Below are 24,556 nucleotides of genomic sequence, written 5' to 3'. Positions count from 1 at the left end.
CTGCAATAATTTCTTATATGTAGATGTAAATAAAAAGATTGGAATTGTGAATTTGGGAAATAGTGTTATATATACATGTGGGGGTCAAAATTATGTTGTTCCAAAAAGATTGAAATCAAATTATTAAGACGTGGGACTACCTTTCTTGTAAGAAAATAATGAAATTATTCATGTCTCCTATAATAATTGTACTTCCATCTCGCAAAAGAAGAACATACTTTTTCATTTTTATCAATAAATTACGAAAGGGAGTTTCACACCATGCACAATATTTTCTTGTTGCTTGATAGAAGATATGCTAATTTTAGAACATATCTTCTCTTCTTTCCTTACGAGCAATATCAGCTACCAATTCTTTGTTGTTAAACCATTTAATTATTACCTCTATTCTCTGCGCTGTTTGCATTTGTCACAAAAAAAAACGAAAACACCGGTAATGAGGGAATATGAACTCTTTTAATCCGTAACATACATGTATTCTAATGATCGTACTTAAGATGAAGTTATGACCATTAATTTGATTTAGAAACTCTCGTATATTCCAAGTTTGTTTTTCTATATTACCTACGCTTCAAACGTGTCTGTTTAACGATGGTTAAGACTCCATATTCTAGATTCATGCATAAACAACAATAACTTAACTCAGATTAGGGAATTGATACGGACCACATAATTTTTTTATTAATTTGCGATATGTTTACTTATATATAAAAATATTCTGTTTTAGTTATTTATACTGTTAATAATGTTCCTAACTTAAAAAAAAAAAGGTTCCAAACTAATGTTAGTTTAATATGGGATTATGGGTTTTATAACTTTAGAGAATCCACATATATAAAACTACAAATGAAAATGAGGGTTTAACTTAATCGCAATAGATTAATGAAAGAGTGGGATTTGGTTGGAATCTTCGTCAGAACATTGTTTGCTTTGGAAGCTTTTAAGAGTTTTTGTAATATCTAAAAATGTTCCCTTCTTATTCAATTATAAATCTTAGAAAATTAGTAACACCATATTAGTGGACTCATTAAATAACTGTTATAGTTGTTGTATTAATGATAAAATAAAATGTGGAAATGAGGACGTAACGTAAGTGATTAGAATAGACCAAAAAAAAACGTAAGTGATTGGAAATGATGGAATGATCGTTTGTTCTTGACGTGTACTTCTGAGTGGAAGCTGACGCTGAAAAATGGACCCCTTATTATCAATTATTTATTCAAATATTTACAAAATCATTATTCTATTACATATTTATTTATACGAACAGTACGAAATTTCCCTAGACGACAAGAACAAACACAACAAATATTCCTCAGAAATTCTGTCATTGCCAGGAGACCTCGAGAAGAAGAATGCCTTACCTTAGTTTTTCTTATAACTTTGAGATTTTGGACCAAAACCTAAACTCATTCTTTAAGGTAAGGAAAAGCGAATAAAAAAACTATATCTTTTACCGAAATGAAACAAAATATAAGATATTATCAGAACAGGAGATCGATTTAATAAGAAAACAATGCTAGAAAGAATATATAGTAGCTTAGAGATTTTTCTCAAGAAGTAAAGACAAAAAGAAAGCTAGTCTCTAAAGAATGATCGAGTTAGGAGGATCTAATGTTATACTGTTGTTCACATGGTTTGAGTTTGGAGGATCAAATGTTTAGTGTTGTTCACATGGTTTCAGTTATTTGAGGGAAATGAACCCTGCGAAACGACCTATAAAAAATATTTTTAAAAACAATAAAAGCTTGTGGCGAATACTAGTTTTAGTGTTTTTTGAAAATTTAATTTTAAAAACTAGAACTTTTTTTTGTTGTCATCTTTAAAAATTAGAATTTGAAATTACTGATTATGATGATAAAGAAATTTGAATATGGACAACACTAAATCAATTTTTTCAATTTCTCTAGTGTTTTTCAAAATATTTTATTAGTAGTCATCTCATTGCAGTTTGGATACCAGAAAAATATAACTTGTTTCAAATCGAACTAAAATGTTTTGTCGCGAATAAGTTATACTCTGATCTCTTAAAACGAGTTGTCTAAAAGTTCGGACACTCTCTTTTTAACTAGTAAAACAAACTATTGAAACAAAATTTTAACATCATAAAGTGTGAGTTGTTTTCAATTGTTCTAATCGTTTTCTCAATGTGTTTGACTAATCGAGAAAAAGCAAATGATAGGAACTTGACCAAATAAACTTTGATCCAAATAGACTGTGCAAAAACATGGGACCATTTTTGTTATCTCATCTATAATTTTTAAAATTATCATTGATGAGATAATTGAGACCTCAGGCATATGGTTTGGTATGTTGTTTCCAGCTTTTTTTCATTGGGGTTTCCCACTTTCCTTTTTGATGATATATAAAATTTTCTGTACTCCTCTAATATATCATTAAAATATTTTAAAAACGTAAAATTTGGTATGTTCTTGTTAGAATGATGATTTTGGTGCATAGTGGATTTTTTTATATATGATAAAATCAATAGTCACTTGTTAAAAGCAATTTATGGTGGTGGTGGGCTACCGTCTGTTTTTTCATTTATATTTATGTGTTCACAGTTCACGATGAAATATGATAACATATATATATATATATATATATATATATACCTATCATAATTATTTTTTATGCTGTATATATGTGAAAAAATTGTCTATATATAGTAGTTAATTAATTATGTATATGAATACAGCATGAAAAATTATTGAGAGCGAGTGTGAGTCTTGTTGTTCTTGCTTTGCCGAGTTTCAAGGTCTCATACGAATTCATTTGCTCTTTAACAATCATGCATATCTTGCATATATATCAATATGTTGGAGATACAATAAAGTTGGTTATAAATATGTATAGTGGAACTCGAAGTAAGAAGATTTAAACAAACATGTAATTTTAGTTGTTTTAGGTAACGTTCACTTTACTTGTTTGGCGTTAACGGTTATTACGTTTCCGGCTATCTCTTCACGTTTGCATCGCTCACCTAAATTTTAGCGGCTTTAACGGAACCGTTTTTGGTCAGTCTCTTGTCCTTATCTTATTCCCCTTTTAATTGCCTCTTTTAAACCCTCTTTCTTCTTCAGAGTGTTTCTTTATCTATTAGCCATCAATCATTGGTTTTTTTGTTCTAGTTAAAAAATTCATCATTTTCATGACTCTTATGTTTTCATGTCTCACTTTTCCACTGTAAATTAGAAAAATAATTATTAGCCAAGTAGATGTTGATCTTACGCTGTACTAGTAGAGAGTATAACCACTCAGCAGATATTTTCTGTAAAGTCATACTATATTTTATTCGAGTGGATTCGACACTATGTGAATGGTTGTTAATTATCTAAAACAGTGTTTAAGTGTTACAATAAATGATTACTAATATTATAATTCCTTGGAGTATGATAGAATCGAAGATATTTTTTGAAATTATCCACTGATTAAGCTTAAAAAGTAGTAAGGAATACTGATTAAGAAACAGACCACATTAATTGGGTCCCAACTAATCACCGGCACCTAAACCAACAGAAGCTCATCATTACACGGCTTGCTAACTATACATAACATTCCTCTGTAAAGCATGTAGTTTCAATTTTTGAAATATATAAACCCTTAACCTTGCTGAGATTATAAATGTTACCAATCATTTTTAAAATGCTATTGCTGTGAATGTGAACGTCGATTATTTATGTAAACTTCTAAGTAAAACACATACACACATTACTCTAGAAAGAAAAAAGTAGATATGTTAGTTATCTTTTATGTTGGTAAGCGACTCAAAACGGACAAAAAAAAATGAGTATGGTAAATCTCAACAGCCAAAAAAAAAAGTTTACCATTGAATTAAGAATTTTCTCTTAAAAATATGTTTGGAAATCATAGGAAAACTTGTTAAATGTTTATTTTTTCATTTACAAATTATATATATATTCAGTGGTTAATCCTTTTGTACACACCATCTCGATTACTTTAGCAAACGGCAAAAATAAGACATAACATAAGTTATGCACTCACGTCACGACTCCATATAATCATTCATGATAACTGAGAAACATAAAAACTGAATTCATATTGCTTTTTTCTCCAACTCACTCATTACATACAAATACATAAATAAATAAGAAAAATTTCCATAAATCAGAAGTAAAAAGAATCTCATACGCAAAATAATAAAATTAAAAATTGATACGTCACACACAATCCACAACGTTAATTCGCTTCTTCTCTTCTATAAAACCCTTCCTCACTCATCTTCCTCCTCACACCAAAACATTTTCCTAAAAAAAAAAAAAACTCAAAACTCAAAACCATCTTTGTGAAAAAAAAATGGAAGGAAGACAATATTACCCTCCGAGAGAAAACGTTGAAGGAAACAGAACCACCATGGGAGGAGGACCTCACTCACCGTGGCATTCACCGGTTCCTTATCTCTTTGGTGGTTTAGCAGCGATGCTTGGTCTCATAGCTTTTGCTCTTCTAATCCTCGCTTGCTCTTACTGGCGTCTCTCCGGTTATCTAGACGGCGAGGAAAACCAGAGCAGAGAGAGAGATCTTGAAGTCGGAGATGTGAAACCTGACAAAACGGCGGTGAAGCCTGTAGCTTTGCCGGAGAAGTTCTTGGTGATTATGGCCGGAAATGTCAAACCTACTTACTTAGCAACGCCGTCGGTAAAAACGTGTACTTGTGACGATGATGACGATGAAGATGATGACGTGGAGGGAAGTGATCAGGTGGTGCCGCGGAGTAGTGAAAGTAACGGTGAGACACATTGACAAAACCAGAGGAAGGGAAGAGAAAAACAGAGGATCGTCTTATTGTGAACAGTTCTGAAGAACTGTTTGCAGCATCTGACCCGGTTGCGTCGGGTATTCGGGTTGGATCATAACTCTACTTGATGATGAGTAATATTGGAAAAAATTGGAATTGGGATTGAATTATTAGGAGTTGTTCTGATCAATGATGTATTTAAAAAATCTTAGCTTTTGCCTTTTGCATCGTTAATTCGTTTTTTTTTTTTTTGTAAGTTTTGTGCCATATCTAGGTCATGATGAGGGATAAAATGTAAATTTCTGAGACTTTGAATGTGAAATTTGTGATTTATGGAATTGAGAATGAAAAAACAAATAACTATCTGAGACTTCAATGAAAATATCTTGATTATTTTAAAAATTCACCAAAAAAAAAAGGTGATTAAATGATGAAAAAATTGTACTGTTCCAGTACATGTTTTTTCGTGGGATTAATGTGACAATTGTGGTCCGAACAAAAAAGAAAACAGAGAAAATATCAAAAGATTCTTCAGGTGAGAAAATTGAAGTGAGGACTACAGGCACGTGTGAAGGCACATGCAGAAGAATGTCTGATTTAATTTCTCTTAGGTGTCTCTAAATTGATGCGGCGAGGTGAAGCAGTTAAAATTAGCTTCAATCAACGACCCTAATCGTGTAATTAATCTCCTATAGCATAATTCTTATCAGGAAAATATTTTATAAGTTTCGAAAATGACTTTTAACTGCACTAGGTCTCTTTTCTTTTTTCCCTTTCAATCTTATCTTGTAGGCTGTAGCCCTAGCTAGGTTTCTTTTTTTTTATATTACTTTAAAGCTATGGATTCTTTATTTATACATTCATCTAATGAAAATGGATTACCAACTATTAATAGTGAATATTCGAGTTCAGAAACTAGACTTTGATGAATAACCGTCAATCTTTTGCCTCTTCTTCTTTGTTGCATAACAAATAGTTTTGTTTTATCAAAACAGAGTATTTTTATCAATTTAACGATATATGTTGAGCTGCGTAGACTTGTAATCAAGATGTTCGATGTAAAAATGTTTTTGGATTGGTTATGGGTCGAGAAAATAAAGTTGGCTAATGGTGGGTTTTATTTGGGCCCACTGTAGTTTTTTTGGTAAGAGGCCCATTGTGGTTATATATTCACTTTGTTCCTTACACAAACTTTGGGCCAACATTGATTCAACAGCTGATTAGAACTAATCTTCAAAGCCTGTGAGAGAACTCAGAACTGGATGGGTATTCTTGTTTTCAATCCATTTATAGTCATGGTTAAAACTTAAAATCATAGTGGAAAAACTCGAATTTTGGTCTTACAACTTTCAAGGCAAATATTGCAACTACTGACTGATACTACATTGAATATCTTATATTAATGTTTTAAGGGGGTCTTACATCCTTGTAATCATATTTCATTGTTTGCGTAATTAAGATCCCCGAGTTTGAGATATCAAATGCACGTGTATGATGTGTATGGAGGTTAGTGTTGTGTAGTATAAGACAAACAAAGCCAAGTAATCTTGGGTGCATAATTGCACATGTAATTATATGATTCAACGTCTTGTTTGTTGATATCACCTTTTGGTCCATTCCTATTATGACCCTTTGATTCATTTGCAATTAATAGAACAATCTCATAATTTTGCTCCAAAAAAATTATAACAATCTCATAATATTTTGTGTACTTAATGTCTTCTCAAAGTCTCATTCATTGTAAAAAGTTAAATATATATCATCCCTCTTTTGGATTGCTCACTCATGGCTCACACTTCCCGCTACCAACCCTTTGAAAACAATTTTTCAATTCAACCTTTTCTTTTTGCTACTTATCTTTGAAATCATTAATCCTAAACTACCATTTAATCATTCTTTATATGATTAATAAACAAGATAAATAGATATAATATAAAAGTAGAAACCAAAGAGCAACAATGGCTTTGAGAGGAAGACAAAATCAAGAAGATGAGATGAGACCACTTATACACAACAACAAAACACATCCTTCTGTCCCTTTGGCCTTTGCTTACACAACAATCACCTAATCACACATTCACTTCCAATACCATTACACAACAACCATCATCTAGACTATCATTTGATTTCCAACAATAGTTTATGTGTGCGTGTATTTTATTGATACTCAGCGAAATTTCGATCTCTAGATTAACCTATAATCTGTTGTTGTGAGACAAATTAACCCAAATTAATAATATATTTTAAAACTAATCATTTTGTTGATTGTTTCTCACTTACACAAAATTATATCAAATTAATTGATAGTCTCTAACTCTAATTAATGTTTTGATTCATGGTTCAATATTTACCTTGTAGATAAAAAAATCTAACAAATGTAAACTCTAGCTTTTGATCTTGAGTAATATTATGCCAAAAATAACTTCATTATTGTGGTTTATGCTTCTTCGTCAAGACTCATATACACAGCTAATGATTATCTCATGCAATGATCATCCCTTTTCCACTCTGTTTATTAGTCTCGAAACATCTCTCTTCTTCCTACTCATCCAAAATCAACACAAAACAAAAAAATAACACTTATCTTCTTCTTCAAGTGTATAGAATCATTGTGTTCTCAAAAATTCCGACCTTAGAGTGAGACAAGTGAAAAAGGGCCAATACAAATGATATCTTGTTCAGAAGAAGGTAGTAACAAGATCCTTGTGGCGATCTCGTTGGACCGTGACGAGAGCCAAAATGTTCTATCTTGGGCCATCAATGTTCTTGCTAAACCAAGTGACACCGTTGTGGCTCTTCATCTTCTTGGTTAGTCTATATACCTAATTTCCTCTGTTTTTTCCTTCCGACCATTTGAATAGTTTTTTTTTTTGGTTGGGAAATAAAATTGTTAGTGTCGTTGCAGTTGGTGAAGAACCGAGAAAATTGCCAATGAAGAAGAAGAAGAGAACTCAGATTCGACATGCCAAAGCTCATGTTATCTCCATGCTTGGAGAGTTCGCTTACACTTGCTGCCACAACCAGGTACAACCACTTTCGTTTTGAAAAAAAAAAGAATTGGCGTAAGAGAAAATTTAAACCGGAATAAACCGGAGATCTCAAAAATCAATTATTGGTGCATGTTTTATAGCCATTGATTTGGGCAATATTGCCCCATACGATTACTTTTCGGGTCGAATCAATTTTTTGTTCGAGATTTTATACCATGTTAAATTTCATAAATTAATAAATTTGTTTATATATTTCTCTAAGTATCATTTCACTTGATCTAAACTAAAATATGATATACACTACGTGTCTAATTTGTCTAATCGAATTTTCGTTAAAAGCCCATTAAGCCCAAGCAAACACGTTTCCATACGCGCGTGATATCAGCCCAGACACAAACAAACATATAATTATTTCCTTAATTACGAATCCACCCCGCATTAATACTGTTATTACATATTTGGTAAGATTCAAATTTCTTTTTTCAACTTCATACTTAATACAGGTGAATTTGGAAGCCAAGGTAGGGTTTAGCTCAAACATTGGAAGAGGACTAATCGATGAAGTCAAATCCATTTCTGCTCATTATCTTGTTCTTTCTCGACCAACAACCCACGAGTTTAGGTAATAAACCGGATATTTTCCGGTTCGGTTTAGAAATCATCCAATTCAAAATTCTTGTAATAACTCGTTTGTATTTTCCTCTCCATTTAGGATATGGAATGACATCAAAAGATATGTCTCCGACTTTGCTCCATCAAGTTGCTCTGTTGTTTTAGTCGGAAACCAAAGAAAACCGCATAAAGATTGTTACTCTGACTCCGCGATTTCTCTAGGTTTGATCATACTAATATACCCTTTAAGTTTAGTTATACGATTTGCTTAGTTGATTCCAAGACTAACAAAATATGTTTTTCTTAGACATAAATAGTGAGAAGTATTCACCACGTAGTGTACTAAACACTTTATCAAGAGATTCACTTAGCTCTTCAGGCGATGATGCTTCAAGCTTCAATGGTTCAATGGTCTCTTCTAGCTTCGCTTCGCCTTCAGACAAACCGAAGCATAAGTCAATCTCTCCTTACAAATTCATATCTTCTCTTATCATGAATTCTCCTCTGAGGAAATGGAGAGGAAGTGAGACTAAGAACAAGCCCAAACCTCAGCCTCTAATTCAATGCTTCACTTACAACGAGATTTCAAAGGCCACAAATGATTTTCACCAAGGTAAAACATTAGAGAGACCAAAATTTTAAAACTTTGGAAAACAAAACAAGACAAAAAGATTGAAACTTTTGATTCTTGCAGGGAATATAGTAGGCATAGGAGGCTACTCTGAAGTGTACAGAGGAGATTTATGGGATGGAAGAAGAATAGCAGTGAAGAGATTAGCCAAGGAGAGTGGTGACATGAACAAGGAGAAAGAGTTTCTTACGGAACTTGGCATCATAAGTCATGTCTCTCATCCCAACACTGCTCTTCTCTTAGGTTGTTGTGTTGAGAAAGGTCTTTATCTTGTCTTCAGATTCTCCGAGAATGGAACCTTGTACTCTGCGCTGCACGGTAACCTAACTTCATATTACTTTGATGTTGTGATTATAGTACTTCTACAGTTCTAGAAAGAATATAAACATTGGATTGATTATGTCATTTTATACCGCGAAAAATTAAAACAGAGAATGAGAATGGGTCGTTAGATTGGCCTGTACGGTACAAAATTGCGGTTGGAGTTGCTCGAGGGCTTCATTATCTTCACAAACGCTGCAACCACCGGATCATTCACCGCGACATTAAATCTTCCAATGTTTTACTTGGACCTGATTACGAACCGCAGGTGAGCTTTCTTGCTTTTGAAGCAATTCAAATCCGGTTTGTATATGTTTGAAATTCGATGTGATTACTATTGTGCAGATAACTGATTTTGGATTGGCCAAATGGTTGCCTAACAAATGGACTCACCATGCGGTTATACCGGTTGAAGGAACGTTTGGTTATCTAGCTCCAGAGTCCTTAATGCAAGGAACCATCGACGAGAAAACCGACATCTACGCATTCGGCATTCTCCTTCTAGAGATCATAACTGGTCGAAGACCGGTTAATCCCACTCAGAAACACATTCTCTTATGGGTATAATTCTATTATCTAGTCATACCTATACTTGTTTGCCTTCTTAGACACGAAAGGAAACCTTCTGGTGGTTTCCTCATTGGCTTTTTTTACCACTACAGGTTATATTGTCATATAACCAGTTTTGCTTGTTAAATCTACTTTATTTTAATGTAGTAATCGACAGTTGATTGTTAAATTTCATAGGTTTCCAATTCAAATATGATAAAAATGTTGATTGGTTCATATATTTTAGGGTTTCATCTCTTTTCTTATTTTAGATTAGTAATTCCTCTCGTTGATCGTTATATTGATGGAAAACAAAATGAACAGGCAAAGCCGGCGATGGAGACAGGTAACACAAGTGAGTTGGTTGATCCGAAATTGCAAGATAAGTACGACGACCAACAGATGAACAAGCTAGTCCTTACAGCTTCACATTGTGTTCAACAATCTCCGATATTACGACCAACCATGACTCAGGTTGGTTACATAGATATATTCGATACCAGTCGTATTATTTAGAATTAAACGGTCCAAAACCGAATTCCAATGGTTTTGATTTTTTAATGTGTAATTAAAGGTATTGGAGTTGCTTACAAATGGGAACGAGGCTGAGATTGCAAAGAGCTGGAGAATGCCTAAGGATATGACTAATGACGATGATGATAATAATGAATGGGATGATTATTCTATGATTTTCGGATATGATGTTCCTTCAGATTCTTCTTTTTAATATTTTTGTTTATATCTAATATTTACTGATTGCTTTTGTTTAGGTTTTTCTTTTTCATTCTTTTATATGTTATGAGATCTTTAACGTTATGTATCAAGAATTCACAACTAATAGAAATAAGTTACTTTATCAGTTAACAAAAAAAAGCTACTTAATCAAATTTTAAACATAGACCGTTTGGATTATTTCCTTTTTATCAGTTGACAAAGTTTATTTCATTTGAAAGTTACAAAGTACATAATTTAATGAAAAAATCTTGTTCTAATTTTATTCGAGACGTATACTATTTCTCCAACAGCAATGGTTCAAATTTCTTAAGAACTAATGAGAGTACTCAGAAGATCAATGAACAGAGTTAGCCAAAACGAACCATAACATAATTCTCCTAGATTAAGAAACAAATTTATTATGTCTTCGTGTTGTGATGTGTGTGCGTGTATAGAATAAGATACATAAATTTGTCGTTATCGATAAAAATGATTTTCATGAAAAATAAAAGCAGTAGCACTTTAGTTCATCAATAAGAAAAGAAAGCAATAGGATGGATCTAAATCGTGACAGTTTTTTTTTGGTGGAATTTGTAAAAACATATAGTCCAATAATAAAAGAAAGCAATAGTATGGAGCTAAATCGTGACAGTTTTGTCGTGATTTATAATAATATCTACTAAAGGAAATATCGATACATCAATTGAGATCAATTAAAAATATATTTGCGTTGAAGGCTTGAAGCTAAGAAAAAAAATAAAGTTAGCCTTATTTTTGTACTGATGTTTATTATGAAGTAAACTGCAAACGTATCAGCTAGACAACGTAAAAGCAATCAATTAAAGTCATGGTATGTTAAGTTATTTTTGTTAGTTTCTTTGTTTTGTTTTGCAATGGCAATGTTTATCTAGTGGCAGATGGGAACTGTTAGGATAGGGATTAAGGTGCAGAAGTGGACCACGAGACCAGCCCTCTGGGCCGGTGATGCACGTGGTTAGGGTATGGTCGGACCCTCCACTTGTCTCCTCTTCGACCCAGTCTATGTCGGACCCACTTTGGGCCACGCAGGTCTCTCTTTCATGGTGCCAACAAATAATTGTCTCTTTTTCTCTTCTTTCTTCCCAATTTATTGGTTCAACTGTTAACAAGTTTTTCCCTTTAAATGTGACAATGTGCCTCTTTATTACCTCTTTTTGGGGGAGTTTACACAATTTAAAGATTACTTTGGTTGACAAAAGAAAAAAAGGTTTCCAAAATTCACGAGTCATAATTAAAAAGTTATTATTACTTAAGTCATATAGATGATCGATGACTAAAATATACTATTTGTCATTGTTTTTCATAAAGTATATAATCTGTATAAGCATTGTGGAATTTTGCTATTGAGAGTACTGTGTCACTAATCACTTAATCAGTAGTCACCACCATTACCAAAATTTTTGTTTTGTCACACTATGTCAAGTTTCATATCCAACGGTTTGTAAAGTGCTTAAATGATGATGATGAACCATCTATATACGAATACGAGTGTCTTACTTAGACGTAAACTCGTTCGAATGTCGTTGTAGATATAGATACTCGGTTAAGAAACCACAGCTTTCAAGAAAAGAATTTGATAAATTACAAGAAAATATTCGTTTATAATATTATAATTGTTTGCATTGTGACTACAAGTCTACAAATAGTAGTTCTATATGTTAAAAAAAAAAAAAAAAAAGTTGGACGTATAAGTATTTTGAAGTGTGTCAACCCATGCATGCTGCATCTAATACATGATTTTAATTTAATATAAGTCCAAGGAACATACATTCGCACACGAGTTATACACGTTGTCATGTAAACTTGGAAATGTCTTTACAAAATAAATTGAAATCAATTAGACTGATAATCATTTATAAAGAATAATAATCGTATGATTAATGCATAATAGACAATGAGTTTGGTGGAAATCACCTAACAAGCTTAATCAAAGGTTAATTGGGGGAAAAACACCACATTTACCCAATTTATTCGTGACACTCAACATCCAACTTTTAATTCTTTGTTTTTTTTTTGTTTAATAAATCAAACTTTAGTTCTATGTATTGTCAAAACTTTTCTTTAATGCGCTATTATTAACGTTATTATGATTGTATATATGTGGCCCCAAAGCATTCGTAGCCACTATTTGCAAATCTCAAGCTTACCTTCCAAAAAAATATCCTGCCTAAATTGCCCCTTGTATCAAGGTCTCTAAACCCACTTGGACGGCAGAAGTCTCATTCAACTATATCTCAATCCAAAGTATTGATCATGAGTTATATATTCACAATACTGTATATACATTTCATAAAAAGTAGCTACATTCTAAAAAAATGTTAACGAGATTATAGCTAGAGGTGGTATGAATTTGAAGAGACTGCTGCGTGAGTTTAGAAGATTATGTGTATGTATTAACAAATTGATATGTCTTTAACATACTTTGTTATATCATACGTATGCAAGTCCTATAGTAGTTGCAAAGACACTACGATATAACTTTTAAGTAAACTATAAGGTAACTTACGAGTAGATGATTTATTAGAAAAACATAACAAGGTTATTACGTGCATATTTTATCAGTGGATCATCTAACAGTCGAAGGTTTAGAATAGTTTAGTGGTTCAAATATATACTCTGAAATATAAGAGATAGGATTCAAGTTTTCCTAGCTACTATGATTTCAATTGTGGTAGATCAGTGTAAACATCTAAAATGAAGAAAATACTCTGGCTCATTCTTAGCCTCCTTGAATGAATATAGTTAACTTAGGTCCGAGATTGTGTAAAGGCTATTAGATAATACGAGATAGTGATACCATAAATCACCGATCACTAACGACAAAATATCACAGTTGAAATGGACTTTGACTTTATCTGACAATAATCACGTTCTTGCAGAGAGATAAGATTGGCTCTACAGCTACCCAAAAGGCAAAGTTAATGAAGTTTCGGACAAAACCATTAATTGCAACCTTCCCTTCTTTTCCTACGATCGATTTCCGGAAAAGCAACTATTTTCACTAACTCTGCGAAAGTTCCAGAGATTTTGGATCTGGAATATACATATATGCCTTAACGAATCAAAAAACTTTTCAGTAATACAATAAGTATTTTCGGAACAAAGAAAACAACAAATAAAAAGCTTTCAACGGTAGATTAGAGAGATAGTTTACACATACGTATGACTATTTTTTCATGATTTCAAACATAAAAAAAAAAACTCACAACTACATGTAACAAAAAAAACAAAAATCCGATGCTTCTCGTGCATGGGATACAAATATTAAAAATGCATGAGCTAGATTGATTAGATAAATCTCAGAAAAATACTTTTGTGTAAGTTATAGTGACCTAAAAATCTCCCCCTATTAGTATTAAATGTCATATAGTTTGTGCTTTCGTTATAATTTATGCTACGTAACAATTACCAAGCCAAAACTCCACCTAATCTGCATCAACAAAACTAGTGACAAGACAACATCAGCCAATAGAGATTAGAATTACCAAATTATATGATTAGCGACAAGACAACATCAGCCAATAGAAACTATAATTACCAAATTATATGATTTCATAACATTTTCTAAATAAAAATAAGCATACATATATAGGAAGAAAAAAAAAAAGAGTTACAGTGGCAGTGAGAGCGCGTAAAAAAAAAGTAATTAAAACGGTAAAGAGGATAAGATGTTTGTCTACGGTAAGACTCACTATACTTATTATACACCGACTGTAAATCAACGGTGGAAGATATGAAGTCTTCAGGTTGATTGTTTATCCACCGTAGATTCGAATCAGAACGTTGGTACGACACCGTACTGTGCGTGTGCTGCTGAAGCATAAACATGACTAAGGAAAATGTCGTCGTTTTCTGTCTCTGTTCTTTTCGCAAACCGGCCTTTGATCCTTGGCCGTGACTCTGCATAAGCTTTCCTCGAAGCGTAACGAATCGTCTTCTCAAATTTCCTGTTCTTTCTCTTCTCTCTGTACCTCAAAACCCTAGCTTCTCTATCCATAGAGCTCGCTTGATGATCACCACCAGTCGTCGAGCTAGTGATCGTGCTCCGGTTAACAGAGTTGTTTGTGTTTCCGTCAGGAACTACACCGTATTCAATAGAAGAAGTCGAAACCTGAAAATCACAAAATTCAAAGATTAGTTTTTTACTGAATTTAAGCAAATTTTATGATAAAAGATTTGATTTTGACGGAGGGAAATTACACTGTGGCTGACTGATTGAGAAGGGTAAGTGAAAGCAGAGAGCTTTGATCTGCAGAAATCAATATCGAAGCAATGATCATTGTTAGTTAACGGGAGAGGCTCTGTTTTCGTCTGAACCGGAACAAGACTATCTCCTCCGGCGTTGTTTTGATGATGATTGAACGAATTCGGAAACTCGAAATCAATAAGCCGATCGAAATCAGAAAACATAAAGTCAGAAGAACCTTTCATGTTTTCAGTTCCGATTTCGATTTTAGCCGGTTCGTTGAAATCATTAGGAAGTAACCACGGACATAAACCGAGATCATCAGCCATAACCGGAACAGCGGTTAAATCAACGGTGGTGGATGAGCCAAGGATACCAAAAGTCGAAGAAGCTGAGATTTTGGCGACGGCGGTTTCGGCTGAGTCGAAGAAAGTTTCGACGGGGACACGTTCGTGACGGCTAGCGAGAGGATTAGCAGAGTGAATATCGGCATCACAACTGACGCAAAGAGCGGCGGCGTCGGCTTTGCAAGTGACGGCGGCGGGAGCTTGTTCACAAACTTCACAAACCCACACGCGCTCGTGGCGAGTGAAGGAATGGATTCTTGTGTCACATGCTATGCATAAGAAAGCTGAGTCAACTCGACAGAACACGGCGGCGGTAACTGATTTACAAGCGTCACAGGAACGCGCCGCCGCGCCCCATCCGCCGGAGATTGATTTGATACTCTCTAAGCCGAATCCCATTAACTATAACTTTTTTTATTTTCTTGAGTTCACAAAACTCTCTCTCTCTCTCTCTTTGAAGTTTTTGTTTGAGAACGTGTGAGAGTTGGGTATTTGATTTGCTTGGATGATCTGTCATGCCCAGTCGGACAGAGAAGAGACACTGTATTTTAACGAATTGTAATATGACACGTGTAAACATGACATCCACATAATAAAATCGAATTATGGGATTTGTTTTAATAAAATCGTGATGGAGATATGTTTTGTAGAAATGAAAATTAGGCTAACAAAATAAAATAATTAGGCTGGTCCTTGATATCGTAATTCATTTTTCTTTCATGTAGGAGTATCTACAAATTCAAAATATTTTATTTCTGTTAACTCCAAAACAAATTTGTTTGAGGTTTTGAATGGATTTTATCTATCATGTCGGTATTGAATTAGTTTTGTTTTGGCTGTTTTATTTGTTAATGAATAGAAATAAAGTTTAATTAATAAACTTCGTATGTTCTTGAGGCATCATTTCGTCTAGGGACCGATACTAGCTTATAGTCTCCTTTTCAAACATGATTTCAAAATTTATTATGTCAATGACTCAAATTCTTCTCACCAAACTAAATATTAAACTTTGATTTATTTTTATTTTTGCGTGTGTATGCATATAACTTGTACATCCTTAAATGAGATAAGCTAAAGCTTGTACATCTTTAAATAATAAGATGATATTAATGACCCATACAATTTTTTCATCTTAAAAGAAAAAAAAAATCTTCTTTCTCGACCAAATGACCACTATGTTCATAAATTTTACAAATATTTTTTTAAAAACTTTAATTTTCTATTTATTTTGTCAAATATGTATTATCTTTTAGAATGATAACTCCGTTACGTAGTTGTAGACTTATTATATACTAGTTGTATCGTATTCTAGACAGGGCCCTTTGAGGATGGATATTCATGGAATTTTAAATAATATTGAAAAAATGGACAGTATGGTCGGCATGATTTAGAAATCTTTATCTACAGTTCGGCATGAAAGCAAATTTGATTTTTCTTTCTAATTACAGAAACTTTGACTTCGAGAAATCATAAGGTATAGCTTTACTTAAGATTTCTTTTTGCGGTTTTAGTAATGAAGATTCGGTAATATATTATCAATAAAAATATACATTTTGTAGTGTGTTATAAAGCAACGTGTTCGAGATTCAATTCTCATAAGATCATACCTTATAATTTATCTTTTCTCTCAAAATATTAAATCTTTCTAATGTTTGCTTTCTGATATAATGTTTGCTTTCTGATATATATTTTACTAATCAATAATCTTAAATGATGAAGTATACTTATACGATATTTTCTTTTATAATGTTTGCTTTCTGATATGTTCTTCTTAGGTAGTAAAATACATTCTTTTTCGTTTACCGGCTAAAAACTGTATAATCCAAAAATTTACACAGGCCCGTTTGACCTAGGGTCTAGTTCCAAAAGGAAGAACAAAGTAAACGCAACGGTTGGTACTTAAAAAGAGAGTGAAAAGAAAAGATATAAGGCAACACTATCAAAATCCTTATCTATCCACGTATACGAAAGAGTTAGAGGAAACATATTTGTACAATAGAAATATTGCGATAGATTTTTATATCACAGTTCTATCTATATATATTACATAGCCAATGATATTTATCTTTATTGTTATCTTCCGACATGAGATCCACGCAAAATTGTTTTGCTGTTTTGGGCACTAAAATGCACTGTATTTTGACCCCATCTCAAGATTTTATCGTCAATTTTAAAATCATGTGCGAATAAATTTTCTGTATCTTCTTTTTTATTATTTTCAATATTTGACTATATATGATTCAAAGTTTAGAAAAGAAGAGTACTTATTACATAATTAGTTCGCCTCAATCAAAAATTAACCAATAATATATCGGAACAGATTCCACCACAATCGAGGATGTTGTCTTTTTTTTTTTTGAGACCGCAAACGAGGATGTTATATAGTACATCATAACAATAATAACATAACAGTTTTATAAACTAGATAAAAGGGAAATAATAGGAACCCAACATATCCGCTTGACATAAATAATGTGGAGATGACAGAATCAGTGTAAGCAATACGCCAATACTGGAGTTCTTTACTCTTTTATTACACTAATCAAAATAAGTTTAGTCAGTGAAATGTGTTATGTATGTCGTCAGTGAAAGAGTTAGCCAGTTAGGGTTTAAGTTTTTAAAAATTATCACTTTCGATCCGGTTTAGAAAACCGAACCGCATCTTGGCATCAGAACTATTAACATCGAACAGATTAATTTATACGTTTATAGTCCCTAAACACTTTGATTAAAAACGTCGTCACCTTGCGTGACAGCTCGTGCAGAAAACGTCATGCTTTGCGTCGGCCACATATATATAACTATTAATCAACGTTCTGTTACGTATTTTTCACGTTAAATTCGGCCTATTTCACTAACTGTTTCAATAAACCGTTGAGTTTAGACTATTAATCATATGTTATCTGATGTTTAAACAAGTGTAGGTCGCAATGTCATAAACAGTTCTCGCGTTCCTCCCGATACTACTGGCGGGATCCGTCTCGTATATATAAATGATCTTTTGTAAGTGTTATCATCGTTGTATGGCTAAGTTTAAATCCCATTTAGGTGGTGTGCGAGCTATTAAAGACATAAACACAAGCTTTTATTTCAGCAAAACTAAATTCTTCTTTTTGAACTCGTAATGCTAACCTGTTAAATAAGTGTAACTCTACTTATAAAAAATATAAAATAAGTATAACTCAAAATATTCATATATGTCTAATGTCTCCATAATAATTCCAATTTCGAAAAATGTATAAAATAGATAAAGAGAATGTATAATCCAAAGGCACATTTGGTGAGTTGTTTCTCTAGGATAACTAATATGTAACTCTCAACAAGTATTATAAGTTTTAAGCTAGCCAATATTAATATAAAGAAAGAATGTATCGTTGATAAATAATATGATGAGCATGCCATGTGATCATATGAGAAAGTGAACTGCTAAAATGGATCAACGAACAACGTATATAGAGGTCTTTTTCAAACTTTTTAAGTACGAATGAATGAAATGAGCCCATTTTGCTATGAATGATTGTTAGCTTCGAAGTTTTGACTGTAGCGTGGTCCGGCCGAAATAAATTTCCTCGTAGCGGTCCTCACGCTCAATTATTATCAAAAGTAAAAGCGAGTTCTATAAAATCGAGGATAGATAGAGTTAGTTAGGCAAAGTATTATAGTACTTATTATAAACATGCCTGATTATTTATCAACGGTAAAAAATTTTATTTAACTTACGTAATAATATGTATTTCATTACACTTATCATCTAGCTCTATATTTAAGCCACGACCGAAATGGAAACAGCCAGAGACTGTACATTGAACGTTGACCTAATCATTCACAACACGATACATTGTTTAACTAGCTATTATGAGATTGAGCGAAGCAATAATTTGTAAATTCAATCTTCTTAAAAGGTAATACTTTCCCTCAAAGGAAAGTGGGTGATCTTTGCCAATCCAGCAAACACTCGTATACGTGTAAGCATCTTCTGATTTCGAGTAGCACGTGTGATACTTGGAAGGTCGTGGTATTAGATTATTAGTCCGAAAACGCATTATTGAGTAATATATTCATTTTCAACTAATGTTTCTTTTTCTTCTCATTCTAAATCTGTCGTCCTCCATCATCCCATTGGCGTCAACAATAAAATATTGACGAATTATGTAGATGAGTAGATCATAACCCAAAGGAAATGGACGTGAAATGTTAAACTACTAAAATAACATTTCTTCAGACTATAGAATGGATTTAGTGGATACTCGTAAAATCTCCCTACATTATCCATTAAAAAGATAGAAATTTTTATGAAGATTATGTTTTTCCTTTTGGAAAACAGATATTTAAAGACATTAATATAAATTTATTTACACTAGCTTTTTTCTCCGCCATCCATGAAATTTTGGTCTGCAACAATTTTTTTTATCCCGTTTACAAAAGGTATGCAAATTTAGAGTTACAAAGTGAAGTTTATAGTTTAATGTTTTGTATTATAGTGTCTTTATTTAATCATAATGTAGGCTCGAAAAATATGATTTATAATGTAGAACAAAATAAGAGTACTCAGTATGTAATGTAAACATTTAAGAAATTACCAGAGGTCGATAATTCGGAAACATATTCTAAATTTTCTTAAAAATCTACAAGATCAAATGGCAGATGGGGAAGATATATAAAAATATTAAAAGGTTAACATGGATCTAGAAAAATGTATTGAGAAATTTTAAAAAAGAGAAAAAACAAACAGCCGAGAGCTTTGCCGTTAATTAAACGTATGAAAATTTTGGTCACATGACAAAAAATGAAAAGATTATCAAGTTGTATGCTGTTAGGTGAGAGTACTATGTGAACGTTGCTGAAAAAGACAATTTGTAATAACCATCTTCATTATTCTTTTCGTAACAATCTATGATTTTTGATGAAATGTCTACGAAAACTTTGAAATCAAAGTTTATAATAAATAATTTTATGAAACAAACCACATTTTAGTGAATGTATAGCCCTGTGTTTCATATTATTATTGAAAACATTTATCAATAATTAACGCATTTCTTTATCAAAAAAAAAAAAAATTAACGCATTAACATTTTTGAAAACAATTATAAACGAAATGCTACTTATTTTATGAAATTAGCTGTTAAACGTTTTCTAATTAGTATATATGTAAATATCAACCCAGCTCAAAATTTTCTGCTTTGAAACCGTTAATCAACTGTTATGCTAGTCTGAAACACAGTCACATAAATGAAAACAGAGTAAGAATCATAGGATATATATTAATGTTATTAATAAGTTCCTCATTATTTATCATAAATTCATAATGTGAGCTTTCACGAGACTTTCTACTTTCGGCCACAATTCGACAAAAGAAAAGACTTACTACTTTTTGCCGACCTTTTTTCGAATAAAATATATAAAAATTAATTCATTCAACAACAAATAAAGAAATTTTCTAGAACCATCGACGGATAGTAATTAGGTTCAACATCATAGAAGACTCAATTATTGTAATACATCACGGTCGTCGCAAATACGAAATTAACAAAGTCATCACAACTATTTCATAGATACATCAAGTAGATAGGCTATGTTTCCCTAGTTTTCAAACCTTTCTTATCAAATACTATCAAAGATTTTGTCGAGAAATTTGTCAAATTAGGACTTTGAGTTTCCTTTAAATCTCAACAGAAAATTCTGAAATCATAACTAACGAAACGAAATGAATTGGATAAAGTTTTTATTGATGTTAGACCATTTTTAAGAATCAACGTTTTCAAACTCAAAACTCAAAGCTTAATGTGAAAATCATATATTGCTTTTCAAATTTTCATAAGGTAAGAAGAATTTTGATTGTATATATGTATATCGCTGTTTTAAACTTTCTCGTATAAAACCTCCTACAAACTTTACTATAGTCGAGTGAAGAAATAGATCGGAATTGCTCATTGGTCTTTGTCACAAAAACCGTAACTGAATCAAAGTAAAGGCCTAAACAGTTTTTTGTTATTCAATTTAAAGTAATTAGAGTGTGAAACCATAGTACATCAACTGAAATAATGAAACCAACCTCTCTAATCATCTTATTTTCCAATGTTTTGGTTTTCAAACTTCTCAAAGATGCGAGGGAAACTAAAAAAGACGATACTTTTAATAAACATAAAAAGCCTTCTTGTTCTTCTTCTTACATTGCAGATTGGAAAATCATCTCAGCGAGTTCCTGCAGATTTCGTTTCAAAAGACATCGATCATTGTGTGTTTTTCGTGTTTAACGAAACAAAACCAGAATTAATAGCAAGAAACTTGTACCTGTTTAGCAGAAGAAACCTTTGGTTCTCCAAACTCTTTAGCTTTCTTCTCAAGATACTCAAAATCAGCTTTTCCTTCTTCTATTTGCTTCCCAAGCTCAGAGTCCCAAGTTGCATATCGCTTGCGTACCAATTCACTTAGACTTCCCTCCTTTACCACACCGAAACCAAGTTAAAGCTACACTCTTTGGTTCTTTTATAAAACTTATCTATTCATATCTTAACTAACCTCCAAGATTTTGACTGCATTTCTCAGTCCACGAGCCATTGTATCCATTCCACTAATATGAGCAATGAATAAGTCTTCCACGTCTGTACTCTCTCTTCGCCTGTTTAATCAACCAAACATTATAAGCTTCTTTCTCGGTTTAATTTTGTATGAAACAGTAAAACATTGTGAATCAAGAATCGCTCTTACAGTTTAGCGTCAAAGTTGAAGCCGCCTGGAGCAATCCCACCCTGTTTCATATGTGAAAAACAGAAGCTCTTATGAGCTTACATTCAAAAATTTACAATGAAATTCCCAAAAATAGCGAGTTTCTTTAATATTACATACATTTTTGATGACACTCATCATAACCATGGTTGCTTCTCCAACATCTGTAAGAAACTGATCTGTATCCCATCCTGTTAAGAGAATGAGAGAACTTTGTTCAATCAGAATCTGGTTAGGAGGTGTTAACAATCAAGAGAGCTGAAATTGAAAAATTACCAGTTTGAGCATCGCCAGTGTTTGCATCAATGTTGCCAAGTAAACCATTAATTCTTGCAGTTTCAAGCTCGTGATGACAAGTGTGACCAGAGAGCGTGGCATGGTTACACTCAATGTTGAGCTTAAACTCATCAATAAGACCATATTTCCTCAAGAAATTGGCAGCTGTTGCAGCATCCCAGTCATACTGGTGCTTGGTGGGTTCTTGAGGCTTGGGCTCGATTAAAAGCGTGCCTGATAAAAAGAAGATTATTGTGCAATAACTCCCATAAGACTGAATACAGGACAAGAAAAAGAAGCAGTAGACTTACCTTTGAATCCAATCTTCTTCTTGTAAGCAACAGCAGCTTCAAAGAACCTGGCTAGATGATCAAGCTCTCTTCCCATATCAGTGTTCAAGAGTGTCTGATAACCTTCACGACCACCCCAAAAAACGTAGTTTTCACCACCTAAGTAATGTGTTACCTCCATGGCTTTCTTCACCTGAGCAGCAGCGTAAGCATACACTCCAACTTCAGAGCTGGTCGCTCCTCCGTGCATATAACGAGGATGCAAGAAAAGCTGAGCTGTTCCCCACAATGGTTTGATTTTGCTCCCCTGCATTTGAAGAAAACGAAGAACCTTTTTTTCTTAGCACATCAAACTAAGGAATGGTAACAAGATAGTACTGTTTCAGTGATAAAAAGATTCAATTATAAAATGGCATACATGAGTCTGTATTGGAGAATTGATTAACTACAAGAAGTATCTTCCAAAATCCAATGTGTAATAAGAACTGGAAAATTAACAAACTGAATCACCTTTTGGAGTTCTTTGGCGAGTTCGATAACTTCATCCAAGTTTTTGTTAGATTCCTGCAGATTAAGTATAAACAGGTTACAGGCGCTTTCTTTATGACTGAAACAAGTTAACATTGGGCCAACAAGAGCAAAACAAAGTTATCAAGTACCACAAGAAACAGCAAGCTGCAAAGGAAATATCAGGACCAAAATGGTTTATAACACCAGGCAATAAAGCAGATTGTAGTTTCAATGTAAAGCAAAATGGTGTAAGTTCAGAAGCTCGAGTTACCTCAAGTGTAGTGCCATCAGGTGCTATGTCTCTGTCATGAAAACACCACCAATCAACTCCAAGTTTCTTCAAGAACTCAAAGTTAGCTCTCACTGCATTAAACAACAATCAGTAACTCAAATCACAGTAACTCGATAACGAAGAGAAACTAACATAAAAACACAATCTGGACTTACTTCTTCTCTTAGCCATAGACACAGAGTTAGTACCATCTTCCCAAGGCCAATACTTAGTAGCAGCACCAAATGGATCACCTCCAGTCCCACGGAAAGTATGCCAAAACGCAACACTGAATCTAAACCAATCCTGTTCAAAAAATTCAGGACAACAAACAAACATCCCACACGTTTCTTCAAATCCATAAAAACATAACTCAAAAATTGTTGCAAGAAAATACAAACAAGAAAATAAAAGTACCTTCATTTTCTTCCCAAGAATCTCTTCTTCAGCGTTATACCACCTGTAAGCAAGTGGGTTCTTACTCGAAGGTCCCTGAAAAAATTCATCAACAACCAATTCATCTACACATGCAAACAACAAATCCACTAAAGTTTCCAACTTAAACCAACAGTTTTAAAGAGAAACATCACCATTGTTTACCTCATACTTAATCTTGGGGATTTCAGGGAAGAAATCACCTTGCCAGTCATCAGAATCACTACACTTGCCTCCCAAATCAGCAGGACATGTTGGTGGATCAGCAGACTTTACACACCAATCAAGATCAAATTTAAAAACTTTAATCTCGGATTATATTTCAATGATTGGAAGAACATTAAAAATTCGAGCTTTTGATTATTAAGTCTTACCACTAGAGATGACGCTGCGATGAAGCAGAGAAGGAGCATAAAAAACTCAACTTTCTTCATAGTTTTCAACGAACCTTGAACGATGGATGAAGCCCAAAACAAAGTTCTTGTAATAAAATCGAAAACGCAAGAGAGAAATTGAAAAAAAAAAAAAACTAAGCTTTGGAAGATTTGGATAAAAATCGCAAAGATAATATATATACAAACAGAGATTTTTTTAGATTTAAGTAAGTGATGATGATGATGATGATTAAGAATTAGTCACAGATAATGATGTGACGTAAGCAAAGTTTTGTTTGTTTTTGTGTGATTTTCAGTTTTGCCCCTTGACATAAATGAAATCGACGGTCGTGATTTTATAGGTGAGTTAAAGCAGTCGTACGTTTACTCTTTATCCGGAAACAACGTCGCGAATATCACGTTTCTGACTCAGCAAAATTATCCTTTTCTATTTTTAGGATCAATAATATTATGGATAGGTATTAAATCGAATTTTGTTGAGTTTTTTTTCATTACTTCCCAACAA

General features: G+C 33.0%; 4 protein-coding genes and 4 long non-coding RNA genes across 9 annotated transcripts; 5 read left to right on the top strand and 3 right to left on the bottom strand.

Moving 5' to 3' along the window:
• The first annotated feature begins 2,725 nt into the window (after positions 1 to 2,725).
• Positions 2,726 to 3,302, top strand: AT5G08765. The gene has a single exon (NR_143106.1). It is a non-coding gene; the product is annotated as an other RNA (long non-coding RNA).
• Positions 3,303 to 4,056: 754 nt separating this feature from the next.
• GDU3 (glutamine dumper 3) lies at positions 4,057 to 5,315 on the top strand. Its single transcript, NM_148146.5, has one exon. It carries the CDS (start codon positions 4,318 to 4,320, stop codon positions 4,762 to 4,764), a length of 447 nt encoding a protein of 148 aa, NP_680451.2. The 5' UTR covers positions 4,057 to 4,317; the 3' UTR covers positions 4,765 to 5,315.
• Positions 5,316 to 7,280: 1,965 nt separating this feature from the next.
• Positions 7,281 to 10,720, top strand: AT5G57670 (Protein kinase superfamily protein). Its single transcript, NM_001085293.2, has 10 exons — positions 7,281 to 7,567; positions 7,665 to 7,783; positions 8,253 to 8,371; positions 8,462 to 8,583; positions 8,669 to 8,974; positions 9,056 to 9,310; positions 9,424 to 9,581; positions 9,659 to 9,874; positions 10,187 to 10,336; positions 10,437 to 10,720. Exons 1-10 carry the CDS (start codon positions 7,426 to 7,428, stop codon positions 10,587 to 10,589), a joined length of 1,740 nt encoding a protein of 579 aa, NP_001078762.1. The 5' UTR covers positions 7,281 to 7,425; the 3' UTR covers positions 10,590 to 10,720.
• Positions 10,721 to 11,301: 581 nt separating this feature from the next.
• On the bottom strand, positions 11,302 to 11,771 carry AT5G08755. The gene has a single exon (NR_143105.1). It is a non-coding gene; the product is annotated as an other RNA (long non-coding RNA).
• On the top strand, positions 11,448 to 11,860 carry AT5G08745. Its single transcript, NR_143104.1, has one exon. It is a non-coding gene; the product is annotated as an other RNA (long non-coding RNA).
• Positions 11,861 to 14,130: 2,270 nt separating this feature from the next.
• Positions 14,131 to 15,783, bottom strand: COL5 (CONSTANS-like 5). Its single transcript, NM_125149.3, has 2 exons — positions 14,816 to 15,783; positions 14,131 to 14,726 (listed from the first exon to the last, which is right to left on the bottom strand). Exons 1-2 carry the CDS (start codon positions 15,545 to 15,547, stop codon positions 14,391 to 14,393), a joined length of 1,068 nt encoding a protein of 355 aa, NP_568863.1. The 5' UTR covers positions 15,548 to 15,783; the 3' UTR covers positions 14,131 to 14,390.
• A 1,200-nt stretch (positions 15,784 to 16,983) lies between these two features.
• AT5G08735 lies at positions 16,984 to 17,184 on the top strand. Its single transcript, NR_143103.1, has one exon. It is a non-coding gene; the product is annotated as an other RNA (long non-coding RNA).
• Positions 17,185 to 21,054: 3,870 nt separating this feature from the next.
• AT5G57655 (xylose isomerase family protein) lies at positions 21,055 to 24,445 on the bottom strand. Of its 2 annotated transcripts, NM_125147.5 has the most exons (13): positions 24,031 to 24,445; positions 23,822 to 23,926; positions 23,639 to 23,713; positions 23,398 to 23,527; positions 23,222 to 23,313; positions 22,951 to 23,004; positions 22,462 to 22,747; positions 22,151 to 22,384; positions 21,995 to 22,065; positions 21,857 to 21,897; positions 21,668 to 21,767; positions 21,440 to 21,589; positions 21,055 to 21,350 (listed from the first exon to the last, which is right to left on the bottom strand). In NM_125147.5, exons 1-13 carry the CDS (start codon positions 24,088 to 24,090, stop codon positions 21,315 to 21,317), a joined length of 1,434 nt encoding a protein of 477 aa, NP_568861.3. In that variant the 5' UTR covers positions 24,091 to 24,445; the 3' UTR covers positions 21,055 to 21,314. The 2 variants fall into 2 exon arrangements, with proteins under 2 accessions (NP_568861.3, NP_851203.1); NM_180872.1 differs by having other exon boundaries at positions 21,117 to 21,350; positions 22,151 to 22,747; positions 24,031 to 24,244.
• Between the last annotated feature and the right edge of the window lie 111 nt (positions 24,446 to 24,556).

This window comes from Arabidopsis thaliana, chromosome 5 (assembly GCF_000001735.4).
Source record: "Arabidopsis thaliana chromosome 5, partial sequence".
Classification (NCBI taxonomy): Eukaryota; Viridiplantae; Streptophyta; class Magnoliopsida; order Brassicales; family Brassicaceae; genus Arabidopsis; species Arabidopsis thaliana.
This window is presented reverse-complemented; position numbering and strand designations above follow the sequence as displayed.